Source organism: Ammospiza nelsoni, chromosome 32 (assembly GCF_027579445.1).
Source record: "Ammospiza nelsoni isolate bAmmNel1 chromosome 32, bAmmNel1.pri, whole genome shotgun sequence".
NCBI classification, from domain to species: domain Eukaryota; kingdom Metazoa; phylum Chordata; class Aves; order Passeriformes; family Passerellidae; genus Ammospiza; species Ammospiza nelsoni.
This window is the reverse complement of record NC_080664.1, coordinates 438,112-461,535: the sequence shown is the minus strand read 5'-3', so window position 1 is coordinate 461,535 and position 23,424 is coordinate 438,112. Positions and strand designations below refer to the sequence as shown.

General features: G+C 52.7%; 2 protein-coding genes across 2 annotated transcripts; one reads left to right on the top strand and one right to left on the bottom strand.

The window, feature by feature from the left end:
• Positions 1–4,409: 4,409 nt before the first annotated feature.
• SENP1 (SUMO specific peptidase 1) lies at positions 4,410–13,326 on the bottom strand. Its single transcript, XM_059491229.1, has 16 exons — positions 13,089–13,326; positions 12,360–12,432; positions 12,153–12,249; positions 11,518–11,653; positions 10,954–11,057; positions 10,461–10,696; positions 10,097–10,151; positions 9,912–9,950; positions 9,722–9,806; positions 9,221–9,373; positions 8,608–8,739; positions 7,942–8,145; positions 7,139–7,218; positions 6,646–6,730; positions 6,242–6,337; positions 4,410–5,612 (listed from the first exon to the last, which is right to left on the bottom strand). Exons 1-16 carry the CDS (start codon positions 13,161–13,163, stop codon positions 5,550–5,552), a joined length of 1,713 nt encoding a protein of 570 aa, XP_059347212.1. The 5' UTR covers positions 13,164–13,326; the 3' UTR covers positions 4,410–5,549.
• A 1,190-nt stretch (positions 13,327–14,516) lies between these two features.
• Positions 14,517–23,020, top strand: PFKM (phosphofructokinase, muscle). Its single transcript, XM_059491224.1, has 23 exons — positions 14,517–14,594; positions 15,382–15,480; positions 16,242–16,315; positions 16,408–16,485; positions 16,897–17,086; positions 17,766–17,931; positions 18,009–18,053; positions 18,138–18,246; positions 18,338–18,433; positions 18,523–18,615; positions 18,711–18,836; positions 19,104–19,168; positions 19,251–19,314; positions 19,424–19,570; positions 20,153–20,223; positions 20,312–20,399; positions 20,663–20,815; positions 21,211–21,375; positions 21,477–21,538; positions 21,739–21,850; positions 21,975–22,074; positions 22,465–22,570; positions 22,663–23,020. The coding sequence occupies exons 1-23, from the start codon at positions 14,570–14,572 to the stop codon at positions 22,808–22,810; spliced, it is 2,382 nt and encodes a 793-aa protein (XP_059347207.1). The 5' UTR covers positions 14,517–14,569; the 3' UTR covers positions 22,811–23,020.
• Positions 23,021–23,424: the final 404 nt, after the last annotated feature.

The following is a 23,424-nucleotide window of genomic DNA, read 5'->3' as shown; positions in this document are numbered from 1 at the left end:
TTAGGGCGGGATTTGGGGGGAATTTAAGGGGGCGTTAAGGGAGTTTTGGGGGAGATTCTGGGCGAGGTTGGGGGGATTTTTTGGGGCGGGATTTTGAGGGGTTTGGGAGGAATTTTGGAGGTGATTGGGGGGATTTGGGTGTTCCCAGCCCCAGCAGGTGGAAGAGCGCTCGGCGTGGCCGGATCTGGCCGGGACCGGGGCCAGGCCTTGGCTGCGGCCGCCGCTTTCCGATGGAACAGAAAATTTGGGAATGAATCAAAGCGCCAGGGAGGGGCTGCCCGACCCCTCCTCAAATTCAGGGGCGGCTCCGCTGCCGTCCCCATGGTGGCAGAGCCGGGACGGGGCCGGGGACGAGCCCAAATCCCCGTGAACCCTCCCCACATTCCCCCAAAAACTCCCCCAAAAGCGGGGTGGGGACAGCGGGGTGGGGACATCGCCTCCCGCCCTCCTCGGAGCGCGGACACACCGGTGCCGCTGGTGCCACTGGTGACAGCTGACAGTGGCACTGGTTGAAGTGGCAGGGACACAGGTAAGGCCGGGCGCCCCCAGTTTTACCCCCGGCCCCTGATGGCCTCTCCAGAGCAGGGGACAGGAGGGGACACCGGGATGGGGCGGGGGGCAGAGCGGGGGCGTGGTTTGGGACCGAACCGGCGCAGGGGTGGCACCGCCCCAATGTCCCCACGGGATCCTGGCTGTCCCCATCCCGGTGCCACCACCTGCGAGCGTCACCGGCCCCGTCCCGATGGATTTGGGACTCAATTTTCTCACCCCAAATTCCCCAAATCCCCCAATTTAGGCTCAAAATTACTCTGAGAGAGGAAGGAGAATTCAGTTTTTACCATTTTTCCCCATTCCCGCCCCCATTTTTATCCTATTTCCCCCCATTTTTACCCCTAATTTTCCCCATTTTTTACTCCACTTCTGACCTATTTTTGTCTCATTTGGCTCTTAGCTCCCTCCATTTCTGCCCCATTTTACTCTGTTTTGGTCCCATCTTAACCCAAATTTTTCCCCAATTTCACCTGATATAAACCTCATTTCTGCCCCATTTTTACCCCATTTTGCCCTATTTTAATTCCCATTTCCCCCCATTTCTCCTAATTTCTGCTCCTTTTCCACCCCATTTTTACCCAAATTTCCCCCCAATTTCCCCCCCATTTCCCCTCCGATTTTTCCCACTTTCCCAAACCACCCAATACCATGAAAATCCCAAACCCAGAGAGTGAACTCCTTCACTGGGGGATGAGCCAGGAATTTATTTTTCCCTTCTAAAAGGGCTTTTTTCAACACAAAAACTCCCCAATTTTCATTTTTTTCCCTCTGGCACCTTGCAATAACCTCAGATCTGGCCCCAAGTATTCCCTAGGATCCTTTTGGAATTGAGGAGCAGAAAAACGATCTTTATCCCCACCTAAAACTCCCAGTTTTTACTTTTTCCGCCTAATTTCACAGCTATTTCACTCCATATTTTCAATTATCCCATGACATTTCCTATTAAAAATTAAAATTTAATAATATTAAAAAAAATCATTTTTTGAGCCTCTAATTGATTTTTTTAGGGGATGAAAAAGCCCCCAAATCCCCAATTTTGCAGTGGATTCATGTGAAAAAAGCAATTTTGAAGACCCCAAGCTTTACAGAAAACCTGATTTTGGGGTGAATTTACCCCCTAAAAATGAATTGTAGGGACACAAAATTTGCTTTTAAACCCTAAAAAACCCCAAAATCCCAAATTCCTTTTTTCCATTTAGGGTTTTCCCTTCCCCTCCTTTTCCCGGTGGGAAAATCCCCAAGATTTCCTTTTTCATCCCATTTTTGGGGTTTTGTCACACAGAGCCTCTTTGTCCCTTTTCCCCCTGGAAAGGTGGGAAGGGGCCCGAAATGGGGGAAAAATCCGGGAATTTTTGTGGGATGAGGTCAAAGCCTTCCCCCCTCACACGGCCTCTTCCTCCTCCTCCTCCTCCTTTCCCTCCTCCCCCTTTTTTGGGATGAAAAGGCGATTTTTTGGGAAAGGTACAAAGGGATCCTTTCAGGGAGCGAGGGGGAGGGCGTTCAGGGCCTCACCGGGGATTTTTTGGGGGCTATTTTGATTTATTTTGGTTTATTTAATTTTTTAGTTTTTAATGGTTTTATTAGGGTGGGGTTTTTTTTTGCAGTTTTTGGTATTTTTTTAGATATTTTTTGTTATTTTCTGTACATTTTTAAGGATATTTTTGTGTATTATTTTTATTTTTTCTGGAGGCTTTTTTATTTATTGAATATTTTTTATATTATTTGTGTATTTTTCAAATATTGCTTGGAATTTTCAAAAGATTTTTGTGTGCATTTGTATGTTTTGAGGGTATTTTTTAAAAAATTGGGTGCATTTTAAAATATTCTTGTGTATTTAAAAATATTTTTAAAATATTTTGGGGGTATTTTTTCTGTGGTTTTTATTTCTGGGGTATTTGGGGTGAAACATTAGGAATTGGATGAATTGGTTTGAGGGATACCTTGGGATTATTTGGTGTCCCTTAAGGGATTTTTCCCATTCCCAAAGCTGATTTTTCCCCTGGAATTCCCAATTTTTTCCCTCGGGGTCACTCTATGTTACAGGGGGCTCACTTCACCCTTTGATTTTTTAGGATGCCCCCAAAACTTGGGAGTTTTTTGCCCCCTAAATGCCTGAAATTCAGGATTTTCATCCAATTCCAAACCCTAAAAATTTCCTTTTTTGTCTCCTGTCTGAAGCGAGGAAGAGGTGAAAAAAACTCCGGGATTTTGGATCCTTTGATGGCGAATTCTCCCATCCCCCCATCCCAAAAAATCCCTATTTGGGGTGGCACCGAGCCAGGGCCCCAAAAGCCACGGGGACAAAGCCGCCCCTGTGTCCCAGAACCGGAAAAATCCCAAAAAAATAAATAAATCCAGGGGGAAAAAAAATTTTAAAAACCACCAAAAACACCCAAAATCCCAAAAAACCCCCAACCTTAAAAGAGATTTTTGATGGGGGCTGGGCCGAGGGTCCCAGGGTTTGAAGGGAGATCAGGTTCGGGGATTTTTTTGGGCACTGTTTTGGGGTGGTTTCTTTTTTTTTTTGCTTTTGGGCAAAACCAGAAAAAAAAGCCCAGCAGGGCTGTGGGTTAATTAATTAATTAATGAAGGCTCAAGCCTCTGGGGGATTAATGGGGTCGGGGTCGTTAGGAGGAATTAGGATCAGGAGGCTCCTGGAGTGTGAGGACCCTGCCCCAGCTTAGGGTTAAAAATGGCCCCACATTACCCCAAGTCACCCCAAAACGGGTTTGGGGGGAGCTGCCCTGACCTGGAAGGTTTGGGGTGAAAAATAACCCCAAATTGCCCCAAAATTACCTTTAAAGTTACTCCAAAATGACCCCAAAATTGGGGTTTGGAGGGTTAAAGTGCCCTGCTTGGGGTTTGGGATTAAAAATGCCCCAAAATGACCCAAAAATGACCCCAAAATAAACAAATAGGGGTTTGAGGGGTGGTGTTGGGGGTGTAGCTCAGACCTGGCTGGATTTGGGGCAAAAAATGACCTAAAATGACCCAAAATTGAGAGCTTTGAGGGGCAGCTCTGAACTCTGGGGTCTCCCAGCTCAGAATTTGGAGTCCCAGCCCTGAATTATGGAGAATCTTTCTCAGATTTTGGGGCATTTTTCCTGCAGTTGGTGCATTTGTGTCTGATTTATTTTGGGGGCATCTTTTTGTGGTTGGGGCATTTTCCCTGGATTTTGGGTCATTTTCCCGGTTTTCAGGGTGCCTTGCCCAGGCACCATGGGGGGGAATGAGGGCTCCATGTCCTGGACTTTTTTTGGATTTTGGGATCCTGGGATTCCCGGGAAAGATGAGCTGTGCCAGGCCCAGCCACGGCCCTACAAAGGGAGCTCTTACCCCAAATCCCGGCTTTTTCTGGGAATTTTTGTAAAAATAGCAGCGGATCCCGGGGGGGGGGAGGCGAGTGAAAGGACCTTTGTCACCTGGACGGGGGGGAGGAAATTCCAGGTGGGATTTGAGGGGGCTCCCGGGGAATTTGGGGTAATTTTCCAATGGATTTTGGGGCATCTACATCAGATTTGGGGCATCTTGCATGGATTTTGGGGCATTCCCTCCAATTTTGGGTCATTTTCCCTGAGTTTTGAATAATTTTCCCTGGATTACGGGGAATTTTTCCCAGGTTTTGGGGCACCTTCTCTGATTTCTTCAGCTGAGGAGAAACCCCAAACCCTTTTCCAGAGATTCCCACTGTGAACAGGAATGGAGACAGATAAATAAATGTACAACTGCATCTGAACAACGTCACCTAGCACATGAGGAGTTGGCAAAAAAAAATTAAATTTATCGCATATTTATAAACTCATAATTAAAATGTGTTCTTATCTAGCACAAAAAGCAGGAAAATTCCTCAATTCCAGTTTTTTTTCCAGATCTTTAATTTCAATAAAAGATAAAAAAAGTAGGAAATGAATCTGGTATAAAACAGGGGAGGGAATTTGGGATCCAAAGGGACACGAAGGGATGGGAAAAACCAGGAAAAGGGGCTCCAAAAATTTGGGAATTTGGTACAAAACTTCATCTCCCAGCTCGGGAAAAATAGAAAAAATTCCCAGCTCCTGCAGGAGAGGGAAAATACAAAAACTTGGGATTTTCCCCCACTCTTCTTATTAAAAATCATCTTTTCCACCAGGAAGAGCAAATCCAGAGGCTTCAGAAGGATCAAAAAATTTGGGAATAAATTAATCCAGGGAAAGGGGTGGGCAAACTCCCCAAATAAATCCTGGCATTGTTTGGAAAAAATGGAAGGAATTCCAGGATTTTGGGGTTTTTCCCATGGTTCTGCAGTTCCTGCAATTTGGGAGGATTTCTTCATGGAAAACGTGGGAAAAGCAACTGGAAAAAGCAACAGGAGCTGCTGGGATGAAGCAGCCTGAAAGGGGAAGGAAAATTCCCAAAAATTCACCAAAAATCCCAGATTTTGCTCAGGTTTTGGGATTTATCCCTTGGAAAAGCAAAGTTTGGGTGTAAATCCAGAGGAATTCTGACATTCCAAAGCTTAATCCTGGAAAAATCACCCAAAAGTGGGAATTTGGGAAGAAAAAACAGGATTTAAGCAGGAATTATTCCCAGTGATTCCAATCCAAGTTTTCCTATGGATGAAATCCACAAACTTTGGGAATGAGGTGGAAAAAATGGGAATGATCCCCAAAAATTCTCTCCAGAACCAAACCTTTCCCCTGCTTTTCCCAAATCCAGATTTTCCCAACACAAATCCACGGAGGCTCCTCCCTTTTCCCAAAAATCCAGCTCCAAAAAGCCCAAAATTCCCAAATTTCCCCAACCCAGCAGATGGAAAAGCGGGAAAATCCATCCTGGAATCTCAAAAAAGAGGGAAAGAAACTCCAAAAGTTCCCAGCTGTGCTTCCAAACTTTTCTATTCCCCCCGAATCCGGGGGGGTTTTGGGAGGAGCAGGACCCGGAGTTCCTTGGCTGCGTCCCCAGGAGAATCCTGGGATTCTTCTGATCCAAATCTTTGGAATTTCAGGATTTTTCTGGCATCAGAGGAGCTTCCTGTGCAAGATTTCCCAGGCCATCCTCTTCCTGAAGTAGGGCATGTGTTGCTTTGGGAATTTTGGGGGAGAAAATGGGAAAAAATGGGAATTTTGATCAGGTTTGCTCATCCAGGGGCAGATTCAGACTTTTTTTTCCCCATGGAAAATAATGGAAAAGGGGGAAATTTGGGGCTTTGGGGTTGTGGGAATGGGGGGAAAAAATGGGAATTTCTGGGGATTCAGGCAAAAAATGGGGGAATTCATTCTAGATTTCGCTGGGATTTTGGTGAGTTTGGGGTCTTCCCGGCCCTGGGGGTCTGGGACCTGAGGGAATTTGGGAGTGCTGGGATCTGGAAATGCTGGAGGAGGGAAGTGGGATATTCCTGGAGGTTGGGAATTACCCAGGAATTCCTTGACATTTTGGGGAGAAATGGGGAATTTGTCTCAGATTTTGGGGGGAATATTTGGGATTTTCCCTGGCACTGAGGCTTGGGAGCTTTTTCCAGGGACTTGGGGACAATTCCATGGAAGGGGGGAGGGTGGCTAGGAATGGGAAATAGGGTGGGGATTCCTTGGATCGGGTGAGGAATGCTGGAATTTCCCCCAAATCCCGCTGGAATTTCGGGGTTTTTTCCTGGCCCTGGGGGTTTGCAGGATGGGAATTGTGGAATTTATTTCATTTGCAGCCCCTGGGGTACCTGAGTGAAGTTGATGGGTTTGTCCTTGGAGATGCACTCGGCGTAGCGGCAGGCGAACATCCCGCAGTCGCTGCCGTTCATCTGCTGCGGGATCTCCTGGGGAAAAAAACAGCAGTCAACATTCCCAAATTCCCACATCCCCCCCTTCCCTCAGCCCCCAAACCCCCAAGGCCAGGAAAAGCCCCAAAATCCCAGTGAAATCTGGAGGAAGGTCCCAGAATTCCAGAATGTTTTGCATTCTCACCTTGCCCAAATCCCACCCAAACCCTTCCCCTGTGGAAAATTTCCTCTCCTAAGGTTTGGGATTTGTTCCCTCCTTTTCTTCCCTGAGGGAAAAGGGGCCCAAAAAGGGCTGGGAATCCAAGGAAATGCTGAATTCTTTGGGAATTCTGGGCTGTCCAAACCTGGCTCTTCTTGCTCAACAGGGCCCATCCGTTGGTGTCAAATTCCTTCCTTTTCTTATCCAAACTTTCCTGTTTCAGGTACTGCCTGTGGGAAAAGGAGCAGGAAAAGCTGGAATTCATGGGAAAATGGCAATTCTGAGGTTCTGCTCTGTCTGGCTGTTCCCTAAGGGATTCAGGGTTGGGATTCACAAATCAATTACCCCCAAAAATCTAAAATTGGATCAGGAGAGGCCGAAATCCCATGGGAAGAAACAGGGAGAGAATTCCAGGGAAGAGAAGGAATTTTTCATGTCCTAAAAGGGGAGAATGAGCCTGAAAAAGGGAGCAAAAATGACCCTAAAGGAGCCTCTAAAAAATGACCCTGAAGGGACCTAAGAATGACCCTCAAAGGGCTCAAAAATGACCCCAAAAAAGCCCAAAAATGGGTAAAGTCGGTGTGTCCAAGGCTGGGGAAGCAGGAGTGGGATTTTGCCAGGGAAGGGATTTTACTCACAGCAGGATCCTGCAGGCCTCACTGTTGATCCCTCCCATGGAATCGTAGTAGGTGATGGTTTTTTTCCTGAAATCCACGACCTGCACAGAGAAAATTTCCTTAAAATGGGAAAAAAATCAGGAATGCTTCTCTTGCAAAAACAATGTAGGGTACTTCACACCACAGGAGGATTTCCCCCCAAAAATCCCTGTTTCCTGCTGTGTTTTTAATCCCTGAATGTCTAAATGAGCCATTATTATCATCATCATCATCATCATCATTATCATCATCATCATTATCATTCCTCCCAAGGGTTTACAACAATTTTGCCCCATCTCTCGAGGCCCAGATTTAGGTGATTTTCAGTGTTTTCCCTCCCCATTCCCATGCCATTTTTGCTGGAAATTACCTCTTTTACATGGAATTAATTAACAATTCAAGCAGGAATTAATAAATTAAGGAGGCTTTTGCTAAAGGAGCTGAAAATCCCTGCAGGATCCCAGGAGCCAAGGCAGGGGATGGGACAAAGGAAGGGGAAAAGCGAAATATCTGTGGCCTAAATCTCTTTAACAAGATCCTGTGGCACCAGTTGGTGGGAACGGGGAAATCAGATCTTCCCAAGGGAATAAATGCCCTAAAATGACCTCCAGCCTGAATTTAAGGACTAAAAACCCCACAAAAAGCTGCTCCTACCTTTGTATTTCCCTTTAAACTCAGATTTGAGACACAAACGCAAATTTTTCCCGTCAGCATCATCCAAAACCAACAAAATTTGGCCCCTAAATCCCAAACTGAAGATTTTTTGGGATAATTCAAGCACTCACAGCCAGGCACCAGTGCACTCCCAGGTGGATGGGCACCAGGAGCAGATCCACAGAGAAAATATCCACTTTTTTTGTCCATCTTTTCACAGCTTGGTACCCTGCAGTCTTTAATTTGGTGAAGAAAAAGGTGTTGAAGGCGTGGACTGCAGGCAAATCCTTGTCCTTGCTCCTCTCCATCAGCAAATTCATGTAGAAATTTATAATCTGGAGGAAAAAAAAGGGAAAACTGGGTTTTTGATTTTTTTAGTAGATTTTTATTTATTTTATTATGGTGTTTGGATTTGTGGCCCTGTGTAAAGTTGGGGAATAAACCCCCAAAAAGGAGGATTTGCATTAAAACCTTCAAAATACCCAGGTGAGTTTGCAGTAGCTCCATTGTAGTAAAACATTCCAGAGAAAACTCAAGGAATTTTAGGAATTTGCCTTTATTTAGGTCGGAATTTAAGATTTACTTACTGTTTCCCCGGTTCACACCAATCCCATCCTCCCACTATCATTAATTCCCCACATAAATTAAATTATTTTTACTTTGCGCAGCTTCCCCCACAGATTTATCAGTCCAGGGTGGAATCCCAACCCACAAATCCCCTCCCAGCACCCACCCAACCATTTTCCCCTCCCAAGGTGCTGGAAACGGGTGGGAAATGGGAACTGTTGGGCTCTCACCTCGTCGTTGAGCCAGTTGAGGTTGTTGAGGGTCTGGATGTCCTTCCTGGTGATGGTCAGGCGGAAAGCCTCGCTCAGCACCTCGTCCTGGTTCCCTCCTCGGAAAAGGCTCTTGATTTCCTTCTCCATTTCCTGGGGAAAGGGAAGGTGGAATCCCTGCTTTTCCTGACCCCAAATAGCCAAAGGTTTAATGCCCAACAGTCCCTTAAGCCATAAATTCACCACGAGGAGGGTGCAGGGCTCCATCCCCGTGCCCAAACCCCAGGAATTCCCTGAAGCTAATTCCCTGAACTGACCCCAAATCCCTAAATCCCAGGAATTCCCTGAACTGATCTACCTCAGGTGAGGTAGAATTCCTGCTTTTTCTGCCCCAAATCCCCAAGGGTTTAACACCAAACTGATTCTTGAGCCATAAATTCACTGGGAAGAGGGCACAGGGCTCCATCCCTGAAATTCCCAGAACTGAGTTCTATCTGAGGAAGAACTTTTCCTGTCCCCAGATCCCCAGGGCTTGAACACCAAACTGATTCTTGAGCCATAAATTCACCCTGAGGAGGGCTCAGGCCCCCATCCCTGCGCCCAGACCCCAGAATCCCCTGCGGGGCAGCCCCACCTCGGTGATCTCGGGGAAGTCATCGTCGCCCTGGCCGGACCGGGCGCGCTCCAGCCCCTCGGGCCCCACGGCCACCGGGATCTCCTTCTCCAGGGGCACGCGCAGGTGCAGATCCACCAGGTCCTGCACCGAGCGCTCCTGCTCCTGCAGCCGCTGTGGGGGGACAGAGAGGGAAAAGGAGGGGTTGGGATTGATGAAACTGGGATAAACCTCCAGGATTATGGAATTAAACCTTTACAGAGCCACCCAGGCCTGTCCCCTGTGCCACATCTGCATTTTTTCCCCATTTCCCTGGATTCTGACTCCTTTTCCAAGCCCTGACCACCCTCCCAGTGACAAAATTTCCTGTAGTTTCCAATGTGAGACAATATTCCCTCTTTTCCTTGCTGTTTATCCCAGGATTGAGAAGAACAAAGGCCTAAAAAAAGTTGATTTTTCCTGTTTTCCAACTGTTTTTCCCCAATTGTGCCAGTCCGGGATATTTTTCCGTGTAAGTCTCACCTGGCTCTGGAGCTGCAGGGCTAGAGCTTTCTGCTCCTCTATTTGCCTCCACCTCTCTCTGGCTCGGGAATCATAGACACTGGTCCTAGAAAAAACAAAAATTTAATGGACAAATTCATTTAAAAAATCAGGATTTTGGTTTTTCCACCCCAAAAATTCCAGGAAAAGCCAGCAGGGAATAGTAACTCACAGCTCTTTGATCCATAGCTCAGCCTGGAAAAAGGGGAGGCTGGAAAGAGAGAAAAAGGAGGGTTGGAAATTACCCAGAATTTCCCAGAATTCCCTCATTTCCCAAATTCTCACCCTGTCCCTCTTCATTGTCACCTCCCCGTGTCCCTAAAAATCCTCAAAACGCCCCCATTTCACACCCCTTACCTTGGAGCCGGAGTTCTGGAATCCTTGACCTTGAGCAAAATGACAGAATCTGACCCTAAAAATGGGAAAAATTCCTGGATTTCTGTCCTCCTTGATTCCGACCCCAAATATCTCCCAATCCTGAATAAATACCCCAGACTGGCCACAGAATTTAAATCCCTTTCCCAGAGTTTGGGGTTATTTGGGATTTGGTTTCATTTTTTGGGGGATTTGGGGGATTTTTGGGACTTTCTTGAGGAGTTTTTTGGGATTTTTTTTTTTTTTGTTAATTTCAGATTTTTTGGGGGTTTTATTTGTGGTCTTGTTTTATTTGAGATTTTCGTGGTTTTGGGGTTATATTTCTGGAATTCTCAGGAATCTTTACCTTCACTCTGTGCCTCAGCTCCTGGCTCTTCCTCCCGCTGGTGTGGAGTCACAGAATTCCGGGGCTGGAACTCCCCAGGAAACCCTGGAGAGGGGCCCAGGGGGGGATTTTGGGAATTCTGGGGTGGCTCCGGGGAATGTGGAACAGGAGCTGGAATTTTGTGAATTTCCAGTGCCTCGGGATCATCCCTGGGAGCCTCCTGGGGCAGGGAGGGGCCAGAACGGGGACAGCGGGAGCTGCAAAAAAAAAAAAATCAAAACACCCAGTTAGGGAAATTCCTGGAAGAAGATTGGAAATTTGAGATTTGGGGAGAAGATTTAGGATTTTTTTGGGGGGTTAGGAGAGAGGTTTTGGAGAGGTTTGGGGTTTGGGCAGGGTCTCTGATGATTTTCAGGGATTTGCAGAGGGTTTTTTGGGATTCGAGCAGGGATTTTGAGGTTCTTTGGGATCTGGGGCAGGTTTTCAGGGATTTTTTTGGATGCTTCTGACTCACAGGTGGAAGGGGAGCAGCGGGGAGGGTTTGCAGCTGGAGAACCTCTTCCCAGTCACCATCTGCAGCAGCTGCCGGTAAATCTCCCGCTCCTCCTCCCGCACCGTCTGCAGGCAAAGAGCACAGAAAAAACTCCTCTCAAAACCCTGGAATTCACTGATCCCAGGGATTCCCCCCAAATTCAGGGATCTGATGGAATCCCACGAAGGCAATGCTGAGAAAAACTTCCAAAAAAATGGTATTTAGGGCTGGAAAACCCCAGGAATTTGGTGTTTAACCCCAGATGTGCCCCCAGCTCTGCCGGAACACCCCAACCCCACAAATCCCTGGGATTTCTCAGGATTTCCATTCCCAGCCCTGCCTGGACACCCCAACCCCACAAACCCCTGGGATTTCCTTGCCCCCATTCTCAGCTCTGCCGGAACACCCCAACCCCACAAACCCCTGGGTTTCCCAGCCTCACAAAGCCCCAGGATGCCCCAGGGTTTCCCAGCCCCGCAAAGCTCACAAACCCCAGGGTTTCCCAGCCCCACAACACCCCGGCACGCCCCAGGGTTTCTCCGTCACCTCCTCGGCCGCGCTCAGGAAGCGCCGCGGGGCCTTCTTGGGGCTGCGGCGGCTCCAGGAAGGGCTCGGGGCCGGCTTCAGGGGGAAGGAGGCTCCATGGAGGGCGGATTTTCCCCCAAAAGTGCTGGGGTTCCCGCTGGAAGGAGGGAAAAACACCGCAGGTTTGTTGTAAATCCTGAAAATTTGTTTAAAATCCCGAATAAAATCACAAAAGGTTGCACGGAAGGAGAAATGAAATAAAGCCCCAAAAAATCCCACAAATAAAAAAAAAAAAAATAATCCCCAAACCCCCCAATTAAATTGCCCAAATCCCCCCTACTACAAAATCCCAAATAAAATTTAAAAAAACCAAATCCCCCCTACTACAAAATCCCAAATAAAATTAAAAAAAACCAAGAATCCCAATCCCCACCAAAAAAAAATCTCAAAAAATCCTCCCCCAAATAACCAAAATCCCAAATTAAACCCACCAAAAATCCCCCAAAAAGAAATTAAAACCATCAAAAAATCCCAAAAATAAAACCCCCTCAAAAAATCGTCTAATCACCGTCAAATCATCAAAACTCCAAAATCCCAACTAAAATCCCCCAAAAGTATCAACCAAAACCTGGAAATCTGAGATCTGCTGCACCCACCTGGAATTTTTACGGGTCTCCAGGAAGGAGCCTCGGCTCCCCCTGGGCTTGGAGCTCCTCCACTGCCCATTGGCTCCTGGGAATCTTTCAGGAATTTCTGAGGGGAAAAACAGTGGGAGTTCCCAGAAAAACTCAAATTTCCCCTTCTCAAGGGGTTGTTTTTAGGGAAAACACCCCCAAAACCCAAATTCCAGAGGGAAAACTCACCTGGGGTGTAGCTGAGGGAGCAGGAGGAGTTCCCAGCAGGGCAGGAGAAGCTGCTGAGTTTGGGGAGGAAAAACTGGGGGAAAAAAAATGGGGAAAATTCCAATATTTTGCTTAGAAGTGGGAAAATACCAGGAAAGAATCCAGGAAAAATACAGGGAAAAGGGAAGGGTGTTCCCAGGGCTGGTTGGGAATAGTGGCAGGACTTCACAATTCCCAAAATTCACAATTCCTGAAATTAATAATTCTCCAAATTTACAGTTCCTAAGGTTTGCAATTCCTATCCATCACAGCTCCCCAAACTCCCCAAATTCCCAGCTTCTAAAGGTTACAACTCCCATATTTTGTGGAGCGAATTTATGGAGCAGCAAGAACCCAAAGACTGCTGGGAAAATCCTGAATTTCGCAGCTCTGGACCCGCGGTGGGTCCCACACTTGGGCTCCCCATTCCCGGCATATTCCAGGTGGAATTCCCACGCCGGGAACCGGGAATTCCCAGAAACGGGATTGGGATTTGACTTCTGCGGTTTCCAGGCTGCGTTCCCCCAGAGAAACCGCGGCTGGAAGTGCCCTAACATTCCCTGAGATGGGGGAATTGTCCCGAATATTCCCAAATCCGCTTCCCGCCCCCAAATCCCGCGGTGGTTCCGTGAGGAAAGGAGCTGCGGCGGCTCCGGCCCGGTGGAAACGGAGCCCGGGAACGCCCCGGCCCCGCGCCCCCCCGCTCCGCACCTTGCTCTCGGCGCCGAAACCCTTGAAGGCCGGGCCGGGCCGGGCCCGCGCCGCCTCCCGGGCCTCCATCCTCATGGAGGGCAGCGCCGCCGCCTCGGCCCCGGGCAGCGGCAGGACCGGGCACGGGAAAAGGCCCAGTGGTGGCGGAGTCGGGTCTGAGGGCAGCGGGAGAGGGAAGAGCCCGGTCCGGGAGCGGAGGGTCCGGAGCCGCCGCCGCTTCTCTTGCCTCAGCCGGCCCGGCCGCCGCACCGGAAGCGGAAATGGAACCCCAAGCCTCCCGAGCGCGCGCGGCTCTCCCGGGCTCCGCGGCGGCAGCGAGGGGGAAGCAGCGGAAGCGGAAGTGAGCGGCGGCAGCGCTGCCGGAAGTGCTGCCGCCAGAGCAGGGGAGGGAGCCGCGATTTGCTGGAAGCGGAGAGCGCCCCCTGGCGGCTGGGAGGTCCAGGGGGGCAGCCGGAAAGGAGGGTCCACCCTGGACGGGGGGGCTGACCCTACAGGGGTCACTCTGTGGTGGGGGGTCACTCTGTGGGAGCTGTGACCCTATAGGGGGTCATTCTCTGGGGGCTGTGACCATATGGAGGGTTCACTCTGTGTGTGAGTCCCTACCACCGATCCCATCACAGTCGATCCCGTTACAGTTGATCCCATTCCAAGTTTGTCCTTACGGTCAGTCCTGTTACAGCTGGTCCCTACATCCAAAACTGTTACAGCCTATCCCATAATAGCCGATCCCATTACAGTCAATCCCACAGTAGCTGGACCCTACAGCCGATCCCATTATAGCTGATCCCATAACCGGCGATTCCATAACGGGCGCTCCCATTACAGCCGATCCCGTTACCCTGATTCATAACGGCCGATCCCATTACAGCCGATCCCGTTACCCCGATCCCATAACGGGCGATCCCATTACAGCCGATCCCATTACACCGATCCCGTCGCCCCGATCCCATTACAGCGGCCCCGTCACAGCCGATCCCGTTACACCGGTCCCGTTACCCTGATCCCCTAACGGGCGATCCCATTACAGCCGATCCCGTCACCCCGATCCCATTACAGCGCTCCCCGCAGCCAATCCCCGGTCCCAGCCCGTGTCCCCGCGCTGTCCCCAGGCCATGGTGGCGCTGTCCCCGAGCCATGGTGGCGGTCCCGGTGGCCCCGGCTCTGTCTCGGTTCGCGGCCCCGGCCGCGCTTTCCGTGGCCGCGCTCCTCCTCCTCCTCCTGCTGTCCTTCCTCCCGCCCGGGCCGGGCCGGCGGCGCTCCGCAGGTCAGTGCTCCCGGTGGGCAGCGGGACTGGCGCCACTAACGGCCCCGGGAGGGCCCCGGTAACGCCCGCGGACCGGCACCGGTAACGCCCACGGACCGGGACCGGGAGGGAACCGGAGCCGGGAGAGGCAGCGGCAGGGAACGGGGACTAGGAGCAGTAAGGAAAGCAGAGCAGATCCCACCGGGAACAGCGACCCGGGCCGGTAACGGGACCGGCGATGAACTGGAACCAGTTAGGGACAGGTACTGGAACCAGCACGGAGCAGGAACTGGCACCAGTAACAGCCCCGCACAGGGACCGGCGGGGAGCTGGAACCGGGAGAGGTAGAGAATGGGGACTGGGACCAGTAAGGAAAGCAGTCTGGAACCAGTGGGGAGCACAGAGTCCCACAGGGAACACAGACGGGGACTGGTAAAGATGGACTGGGACCAGTAAGGAGGATAAACTGGCACCAGTAAGGAGGGCGGACCAATAACTACAGGGAATAGAGATTGGGATGAACAGGGAACCCAGACTGGAACCAGTAAGGACAGAGTGGCACCAGTAAGGAGTGCAGAGCAGCTCCCACTGGGAACAGGGATTCGGACCAGTGAGGACAAACTGGCCCCGCTAAAGAGGGACTGGGACCATTAAGGAGAGCAGGGCAGGGAAAACAAACTGAGACCAGTAAGGACAGACTAGCACCAGTAAGGAACAGAGATTGGCACCAGTAAGAAGGACGGAGCAACTCCCAGAGAGAGTATGCACTGGGTCCAGTAAAGACAAACTGGGACCAGTAAGGAGAGGCTGGGACCGCTAAGGACAGCCTGGCCCCAGTAGGGAATCGAGACTGGGACCGGTAACGAGGACTCCCAGTAAGGAGTCCCCCCACGCCCCCCCGGGCGGGAGTGTCCCGGCGGCGGCAGCGGGGCTGTCCCAGTGTCGCCGCGTTCTTCCCCAGGGTGCCACTCTGCGCTGGCAGCGTCACTCAGAGGGACAGAGCCGCCCGTCCCGCCTTGGGATTTGCCCGAATTTCCCGATTTTTTCCAGGCAGGAAAATGCCCCCGAGCCCCGCGGGACCCCAGCACACTGAGACCCTGGGGGTCGGCAAAGCCATCGCCGTCCTCACCTCCGGGGGGGACGCGCAGGGTAAGAGCACCTCAAAACCCCCGGGATCCAAAATCCCTAAAAATCCCCAGCCTGAAATCCCCCCAAAACCCCCCGAATTTCTCCCCCCTCCTCCAAAACTCCGCAAATCCCCTGGGATCCCCGGAATCCCCAATCCCCCCCCCCAATCCCCCCCCCCCCAAAATTCCCCCCCCCAAATCCCTAAAAATCCCCCCCCCCCAAGTACCTAAAACTGCTCATTTGGAGGTAAAAATCAGGATTTTGATGCCACAACCATCAGGGTTTTCCCTGGATTGAGGTTCTGGGAATGACCTTGGTGGGGGTTTGGGGTCGGGTGGAGCTCGAGGGGTTTTGGGATAGCAGAGAGGAACAATGGTGACAAAATTCGGGCAGGGGACTCCAAGTGGGCGCCGGTGGCACTTTGGTACTGAGCCACAATAATCAGGATTGCCCAAAATTCCAAGGATTCATCCCCAGATTTGGGATTTTTCTGGGGGTCCCAAGGATGGGCGGACAGACATGGGGGGCTGCCAGGCCATGGGCCCCCCCCCCCCCCGAGTGTCCCCTCCCCCCACCCCCGTGTTTGTCACCCATGTCAGGCGCTGCCACCAAAGGTCACCGGGGCAAAAATAACCCAGGCGGTGGCAGCTGCGAGGGGGGGGACAGGGGGGGTACGGGGGGGACAGATTGGGGGTGTCCACTGAGGGGTGGCAGCTGCAGGGAGGTGACAGGGGCTTGGGGATGTCACCAAGGGGTGACAGGATGATGGCGGTGCCCCACAGGGATGAACGCGGCCGTGCGCGCCGTGGTGCGTGTGGGGATCTACACCGGGGCCAAAGTGTTCTTCGTGTGTGAGGTCAGTGTCAGCCCCAACCCCAAAATTCCACAGCCCCACCGCAAAATTTGGGAAAAGGTGTCCTTGAACCACTGTCCGTTCTGTCCCCACAGGGCTACCAGGGGCTGGTGGATGGTGGTGACCACATCAGGGAGGCCACGTGGGAAAGTGTGTCCATGATGTTGCAGCTGGTGAGGGACACATGGACAGGGGGACACATGGACAGGGGGACAGTGGGGAATCACCTCCTGGGCTGGGGAGGCACTGGGCATGCTTCTCACTGGTCCCAGTTTGTCCCTCACTGGTTCCAGTCTGAGCCTGGGCTCAGCAGAAAATGACCCAGAAGCAGAGCTGGGATGGGGGGAGGGAGGGAAGGGTGGACACAGGGATGGACACAGGGACGGACATGGGGATGGGATGGATGGATGGACACAGGGATGGACGTGGGGATGGGATGGGATGGGATGGATGGATGGATGGGTGGATATGAGGATGGGACAGAGATATGGACATGGGGATGAGATGGGCAGATGGACAGAGGGGTGGACAGACACAGGGATGGACATCCAGCCCCAAGGCTGTGCCCCACCGTCCCTCCCCAGGGTGGCACGGTGATTGGCAGCGCGCGCTGTCAGGATTTCCGCACACGCGAGGGGCGGCTGCGCGCTGCGCGGAACCTGGTCAAGCGCGGCATCACCAACCTGTGCGTGATCGGCGGCGACGGCAGCCTCACCGGTGCCGACACCTTCCGCGCCGAGTGGGGCGGGCTCCTGGCAGAGCTGCTCAAAACCGGTATGGGGAGGGACACCGGGGGAGCCCCGTAACCCCCCTGGGGTGAGGGAGAGGGAGGGGGCACAGGGAAAGGGTTGGAGTCAAAAGAGAAAGGTTTGAGTTCAAAAGCACACAAAAATTTGGGTTTTCGCATATAATAATGTGGTGTTCTTCCCTAATTATGGAAGTTAAGGACACTTTTGCTCCCCAAGGGGACACTTTGAAGGAGGGCAGAGAGAGAACAGGGGGTGTGGAAAGGTTTGGTTTTGAATCAGGATGTGAAACTCCAAAATTGTTTTTTTTTTCCATAATTATGGAGGTTTGGGGCACTGTTGAAGATGTTTTAAAGGGGGACACAGAAGGAAAAGAGGGTGCGGTTAAAAAACGCAGGGTGCGGCACTCAAAAATTTGAGGTTTTCCTGCAAAACAGAGATTTGTGGCACTGCTTCCCCCTGAGGGGACATTTTCGGGGGGGTCTCACGTCAGGAAAGGAGGGTGTGGGAAGGTTTGTTGTTGCAGTGTGATATAAGTTTGTGATTCCAAAAAAACTTTGGTTCCAAAATCAAGGTGTCCTACACAAAAATACAGTGTTTTGTTACCCAAAGCTGAGTGTTTTTCCCCCAAACAATCCCTTTGACACTTCTACCCCCCAAGTGATCATCTGGGGATGGTGTCCCCCTCCTGCCCACCCTCTCCCCAGGTGGCATCACGGCAGAGGAGGCGCAGCGCTCGAGCCACCTGAACATCGTGGGCATGGTGGGCTCCATCGACAACGACTTCTGTGGCACTGACATGACCATCGGCACCGACTCGGCGCTGCACCGCATCATGGAGATCGTGGATGCCATCACCACCACAGCGCAGAGGTGACAAGGACACTCTTGTTGTCCCCCAGCCCCCGGTGTTCCCGTTTCGGGTGGGTGACGCTTTCTTGTCCCCACAGCCACCAGAGGACTTTTGTGCTGGAGGTGATGGGGCGGCACTGCGGGTATGTTCTGGCACCTAGGAGGGGTTCTTGTCACCCCAAAAATTGGGGGAAGTGGCTCAAAAGCAGGTTTTGGCCCCATTTCAGGTACCTGGCTCTGATCACAGCCCTGGCCTGTGGTGCTGATTGGGTTTTCATCCCTGAGTCACCCCCCGAGGACGACTGGGAGGAGCACCTGTGCAGGAGGCTGACTGAGGTGGGAGGGAGGGATGGACACGGGGGATGGAGGGATGGAGGGATGATCTCCCCCCGTCCCTATCCTTGTTGACACCCTGTGATCCCCCCAGACCCGTGATGGTGGCTCCAGGCTCAACATCATCATTGTGGCTGAGGGCGCCATCGACAAGCACGGCAAGGCCATCACCTCGGACGAGATCAAAGCTGTGAGTGGGGATGGGGGGACATGGGGGACATCCCCCTTTGCCCCCTCCCTTTTTGGGGCCAGTCCCAGAGCTCTCCTGTGTCCCTGCAGCTGGTGGTGAAACGTCTGGGGTACGACACCAGGGTGACCATCCTGGGCCATGTCCAGCGTGGGGGGACCCCCTCAGCCTTCGACCGCATCCTGGTGGGCACCTCCTTCCTCACCCCGGTCCCAAACAAAGGGACCTGGAGGTGACTGACAGCCCCCCTTGGGAGGTGACACCCCTGATGTCCCCTCAGGCCAGCAGGATGGGTGTGGAGGCTGTGATGGCACTGCTTGAGGGGACACCAGAGACGCCGGCCTGCGTGGTCAGTCTGTCCGGCAACCAGGCCGTGCGCCTGCCCCTCATGGAATGTGTCCAGGTGGTGAGTGGGGATGGGGGGACGCTGGGAGTGGTCCCAGACCCAGTCTGGGTCCCTAAGATGGTTCCCATCCCTAAGATGTCTCCAAATCCTCCAGGGAGTGTCACCAAGCCAGCCCCAGGGATGGATCCCACCCCAAGACACCCCATTCCAACCCAAACCCATCCAAAACCCTCCAACCCTACCCAGGACACCCTGATCCCATCCCAGGACACCCCAATTCCACCCAGGAAACCCCAATCCCACCCCAATCCCCCTCTGTGCCCCCAGACCAAGGACGTCACCACAGCCATGAATGAAGGACGCTTTGAGGATGCGCTGAAGCTGCGGGGCCGGTGGGTGGCACCTCCATGTCCCTGTCCCTGAAACCCCAATGTCCTCAAACCGTCTCAAAACCCCAACTTCCCTGATTTTTAGGAGCTTTCAGAACAACTGGAATGTCTACAAGCTGCTGGCTCACATCCGCCCGCCTGCCACCAAGGTAGGGAGCACTGGGGAGGGGCCCGAGCTGGGACACCCCAATTCCATCCCAGGCACGGATACCACCCAATCCCACCCCAACCCCCAGTGAGCCCTGTCCCTGTCCCCAGAGCGGGTACACGGTGGCCGTGATGAACGTGGGCGCTCCGGCCGCAGGGATGAACGCAGCTGTGCGGTCGACCGTGAGGATCGGCCTCATCCACGGGCACCGCATGCTCGCTGTGCACGACGGCTTCGAGGGGCTGGCCTTTGGCATGGTGAGGGTCCCGAGGGGAATGGGGTGGGAAAAGGGTCAAGAGAGGGACTGGGATGGGGAGATTCGCACAGGGAACAGGGCTTGGGATGGATTTGAGGGGCTGGCATTCGGGATAGTGAGGGTCCTATGGGTGAAAGGAGTTGGGATGGGGAGATCCCTATGGGATGAAGGGGTGGCCAGGGCATGATGGATTTGAAGGGTTGGGTTTTGGAATGGGGAGATCCCAGTGGAAAAACAGGCCGGGAAAAGAGTTTGGGAAATGCAGGATGGATTTGAGGGGTTGGATTTTGGGATGGGGAGATCCATGTGGGAGAAGGGTGAAAGAAAAGGACCTGGGAAGGGGCAGTTGTGGCACTGCAGGGATGGAGATTCCTCAGGATGGGGGTGTTTAATTCCTGTCCAAACCCCAGCCCTGCTATGGGTCTGATCTGCTGCTGTCCCCAAGCCAGGGGACATTGTGTGACCTCCTGAGAGGGCTGAGGGGACATTGTGTGAGCCCAATGTCACTCTGAGAGGGCTGAGGGGGGCCATTGTGACCCCAGATCCTTCTCCCACCCCATTAAACCCCTGTTTCACCCCTCAGGTGGAGGAGATCAGCTGGAATACTGTGGGCAGCTGGACGGGGCTGGGAGGATCCAAACTAGGCACCAAGAGGTGAGTCCCCGCTGCGTGTGGGGTCATTTGGGGTCCCTCTGGGGTCCCCCTCTGGTCAGGCTCATCCCAAGGAGTCTCCCCTTCCCAGGACTCTGCCCAAGAAACATTTTGAGGAGATCAGCGCCAACATCAGCAAATTTGGGATTCATGGTCTTATCATCATCGGTGGCTTTGAGGTCAGTGCCGTGTGGGCAGGGTGTGGTCAGCGGGGTGGGGTCAGTGGGGCTTGGTCAGAGCATGGTTGGGGTGTGGCTAGGATAGGGTTAGAGAGGCATGGTTGGGGGGTGGCCAGGGTGGGGTCAGGGTCCCTCTGCCATCCCCCAGGCATTCACAGGCAGCCTGGAGCTGGTGGAGGGCCAGGTCTGGTCAAGGTGTGGTCAGTGCCCCCACTGTTCCTCGCCTCTCTGCATTGTCCCCTGATGTTCCCATTGTCTCTCAGGCGTTCACAGGTGGCCTGGAGCTGGTGGAGGGCCGGGCACGCTTTGAGGAGCTCTGCATCCCCCTGTGCATCGTGCCCGCCACCGTCTCCAACAACGTCCCCGGCTCTGACTTCAGCATCGGCGCTGACACCGCCCTCAACACCATCACCACTGTGAGACCCCAGATACCTCCCCAAAATTCCCCTTGTCCCAAACACGATCACCCTGGTCGGACACCCCATCCTGTAGCCTCTGCTCCCAAACATCATCACCACAGTGAGAACCCAAATCCTGTATCCCATATCCCTCCCGATGCTAAACAGCATCATCACAGTAAGATCCCAGTGGAAGTCTCAAATTCCCCTTATCCCAAAGCACTTCTCCTACCTCTATCACCTCTCTGAGACCCTGATGGAAATCCCCCAACTGCCCTGACATTAGACCCCTTTTCCTGACCCCAAATCCCACATTTCAGACATGTGACCTGATCAAGCAGTCTGCAGTGGGCATCCCAAATTCCCTGGCCCTAAACCCCTTTTCCTGACCCCAAATCCTGTCCCCACTGCAGACGTGTGACCTGATAAAGCAGTCGGCTGCAGGCACTAAGCGCCGTGTGTTCATCATCGAGACCATGGGTGGCTTCTGTGGCTACCTGGCCACTATGGCTGGGCTGGCGGCCGGCGCTGACGCCGCCTACATCTTCGAAGAGCCCTTCAGCAGCCGTGACCTGCAGGTGGGGACAGTCTTGTCCCCAGTCCCCAGTGGCACCCGGGTGGTGTGCAATGAGTAGGTTCCCCACTGACCCCGCTCCCACCTCCATTCCCGACCCCACAGGCCAATGTGGACCACCTGACGGAGAAGATGAAGACCACGGTGAAGAGGGGGCTTGTGCTCAGGTGGGTTCCAGCCTTGGGAGGACCTCATGGCACCCCCGTGGGGATTGGGTTTGGGATCAGGGGAACTGGGCTCTCACGGTGGTGATGGGCAAGGGATGGAAGATTTGGAGTCTCATTGTGGTGCTGCTGTTTGGGATCAGTGGAATTGTTTGGGATGGGGTGAATTACGGGATTTGGGCCTGATCCTGTCCCTGGTGCAGGAATGAGCGTTGCAATGAGAACTACACCACAGATTTCATCTACAACCTCTACTGCGAGGAGGGCAAAGGGATTTTTGACTGCCGGAAAAACGTCCTGGGGCACATGCAGCAGGTGGGAATGGGGTGAGGGTTTGGGAATTCCCCCAGCAACAGGATCGGTGTTCAGGGGATTTCCCTGGGAAGGGGATTGGGATTTGGGAGATTTCATTGGCTCATCCTGGATTCTCCTGGGGCAGGGAGGCAGCCCCACCCCCTTTGACCGTAATTTCGGCACCAAGATGGGCGCCAAGGCTGTGGCCTGGATCACCGGGAAGATCAAGGAGTGCTCCCGGCATGGTGGGTGCTGCTGGATGGGGGATCCCAAAGGGGCCCCAGAGTGACCCTACATTCCCAAACCATTCCCAAAAAGCCCTCCTGTGGATTCTGGGGGATGTTCCCCACTCCTGGATGATCCCAAACATTCCTAACCTCCCCTCCCATGTTTTTGAAAGGTCCCAAATATTCCCAACCTACCCTCCCATAGGTTTTACCCTCATGCAGCATCCCCAGCATTCCCAACCCCTGCTCCAGGAGGATCCCAAACATTCCCAACTTCCTGTCCCAGGTGTTTTCCCATCCCTGAAGATTACCAAACATTCCCACCCTTCCCTCCCACGTCCCTGGAGGATCCCAACCATTCCCAACTCGCCTCCAGGAGGTTCCCTACCATTCCTGTGTTCCTCCCAGGCCGGATCTTTGCCAACACGGTGGACTCGGCGTGCCTGCTGGGGATGCGCAAGCGCAGCCTGGTGTTCCAGCCCATCGCTGAGCTGCGCCAGCAGACGGATTTCGAGTGCGTCTCCTTCCCTTCCCCACCCTGGGAAAGTGGGACAAAGCCTGGGATCCCTCCCCAGGGATATCCCCAGTCTGTCCCTGTCCCCTCAGGCACCGCATCCCCAAGGAGCAGTGGTGGCTGAAACTGCGGCCCATCCTCAAAATCCTAGCCAAGTACAACATCGAGCTAGACACATCTGAGACGGCGCACCTGGAGCACCTGACCCGCAAGGTCCTGGTCCCCGAGGCCACTCTGTGACAGGGACAGCAGTCACTGCCAGCCTGAGGAACCCCAAAAATCCCCTTTTCTCACAACATCCTGGGGCTTTTCAGGGATTTTATGGGATTTTGAGAAGGGGTCCCCAAGCGGTATCAGGATAAATTGAGGATGGATGGTGGAGGTTGAGGTTTTTAGGGTTAAAAGTCATAAAGTGGAGATGTTTCAATAAATTCAGTGCTTGTCCAAGTGCTCCAGGTGTCTGTGAATCCATGGAAAGGCAAACCTGGACCCCACTGACACCAAATCCCTCCTCATCCTCAGGATTTCCCTGCCCAGCATAACACAGAGGGATAAAACAGGTAAAATTTGTGCCCCAAGTTCATCCCAGAAAACAACAATGACAGTTTTTAGCCACTTGGTTTCACCTTGGAGATCTGCTCTTCCACTGGATCCTGGAATAGATCCCAAACCCCCCCCCCCCCCCCCCCAAACCAATATCAAAGGGTGAATTCCTAGAGGGAAACCTCAGGAACCTTGAAGAGGTGGGAGGGAAGCCCTCAGCTTCATGTGGAGCTCTCTGCAAAAGATTTCTTTCACCTACAAGAATTCCAGCCCTGCAAAATTTTGGTTTTTGAGGTGGTTTCTTGATGCAG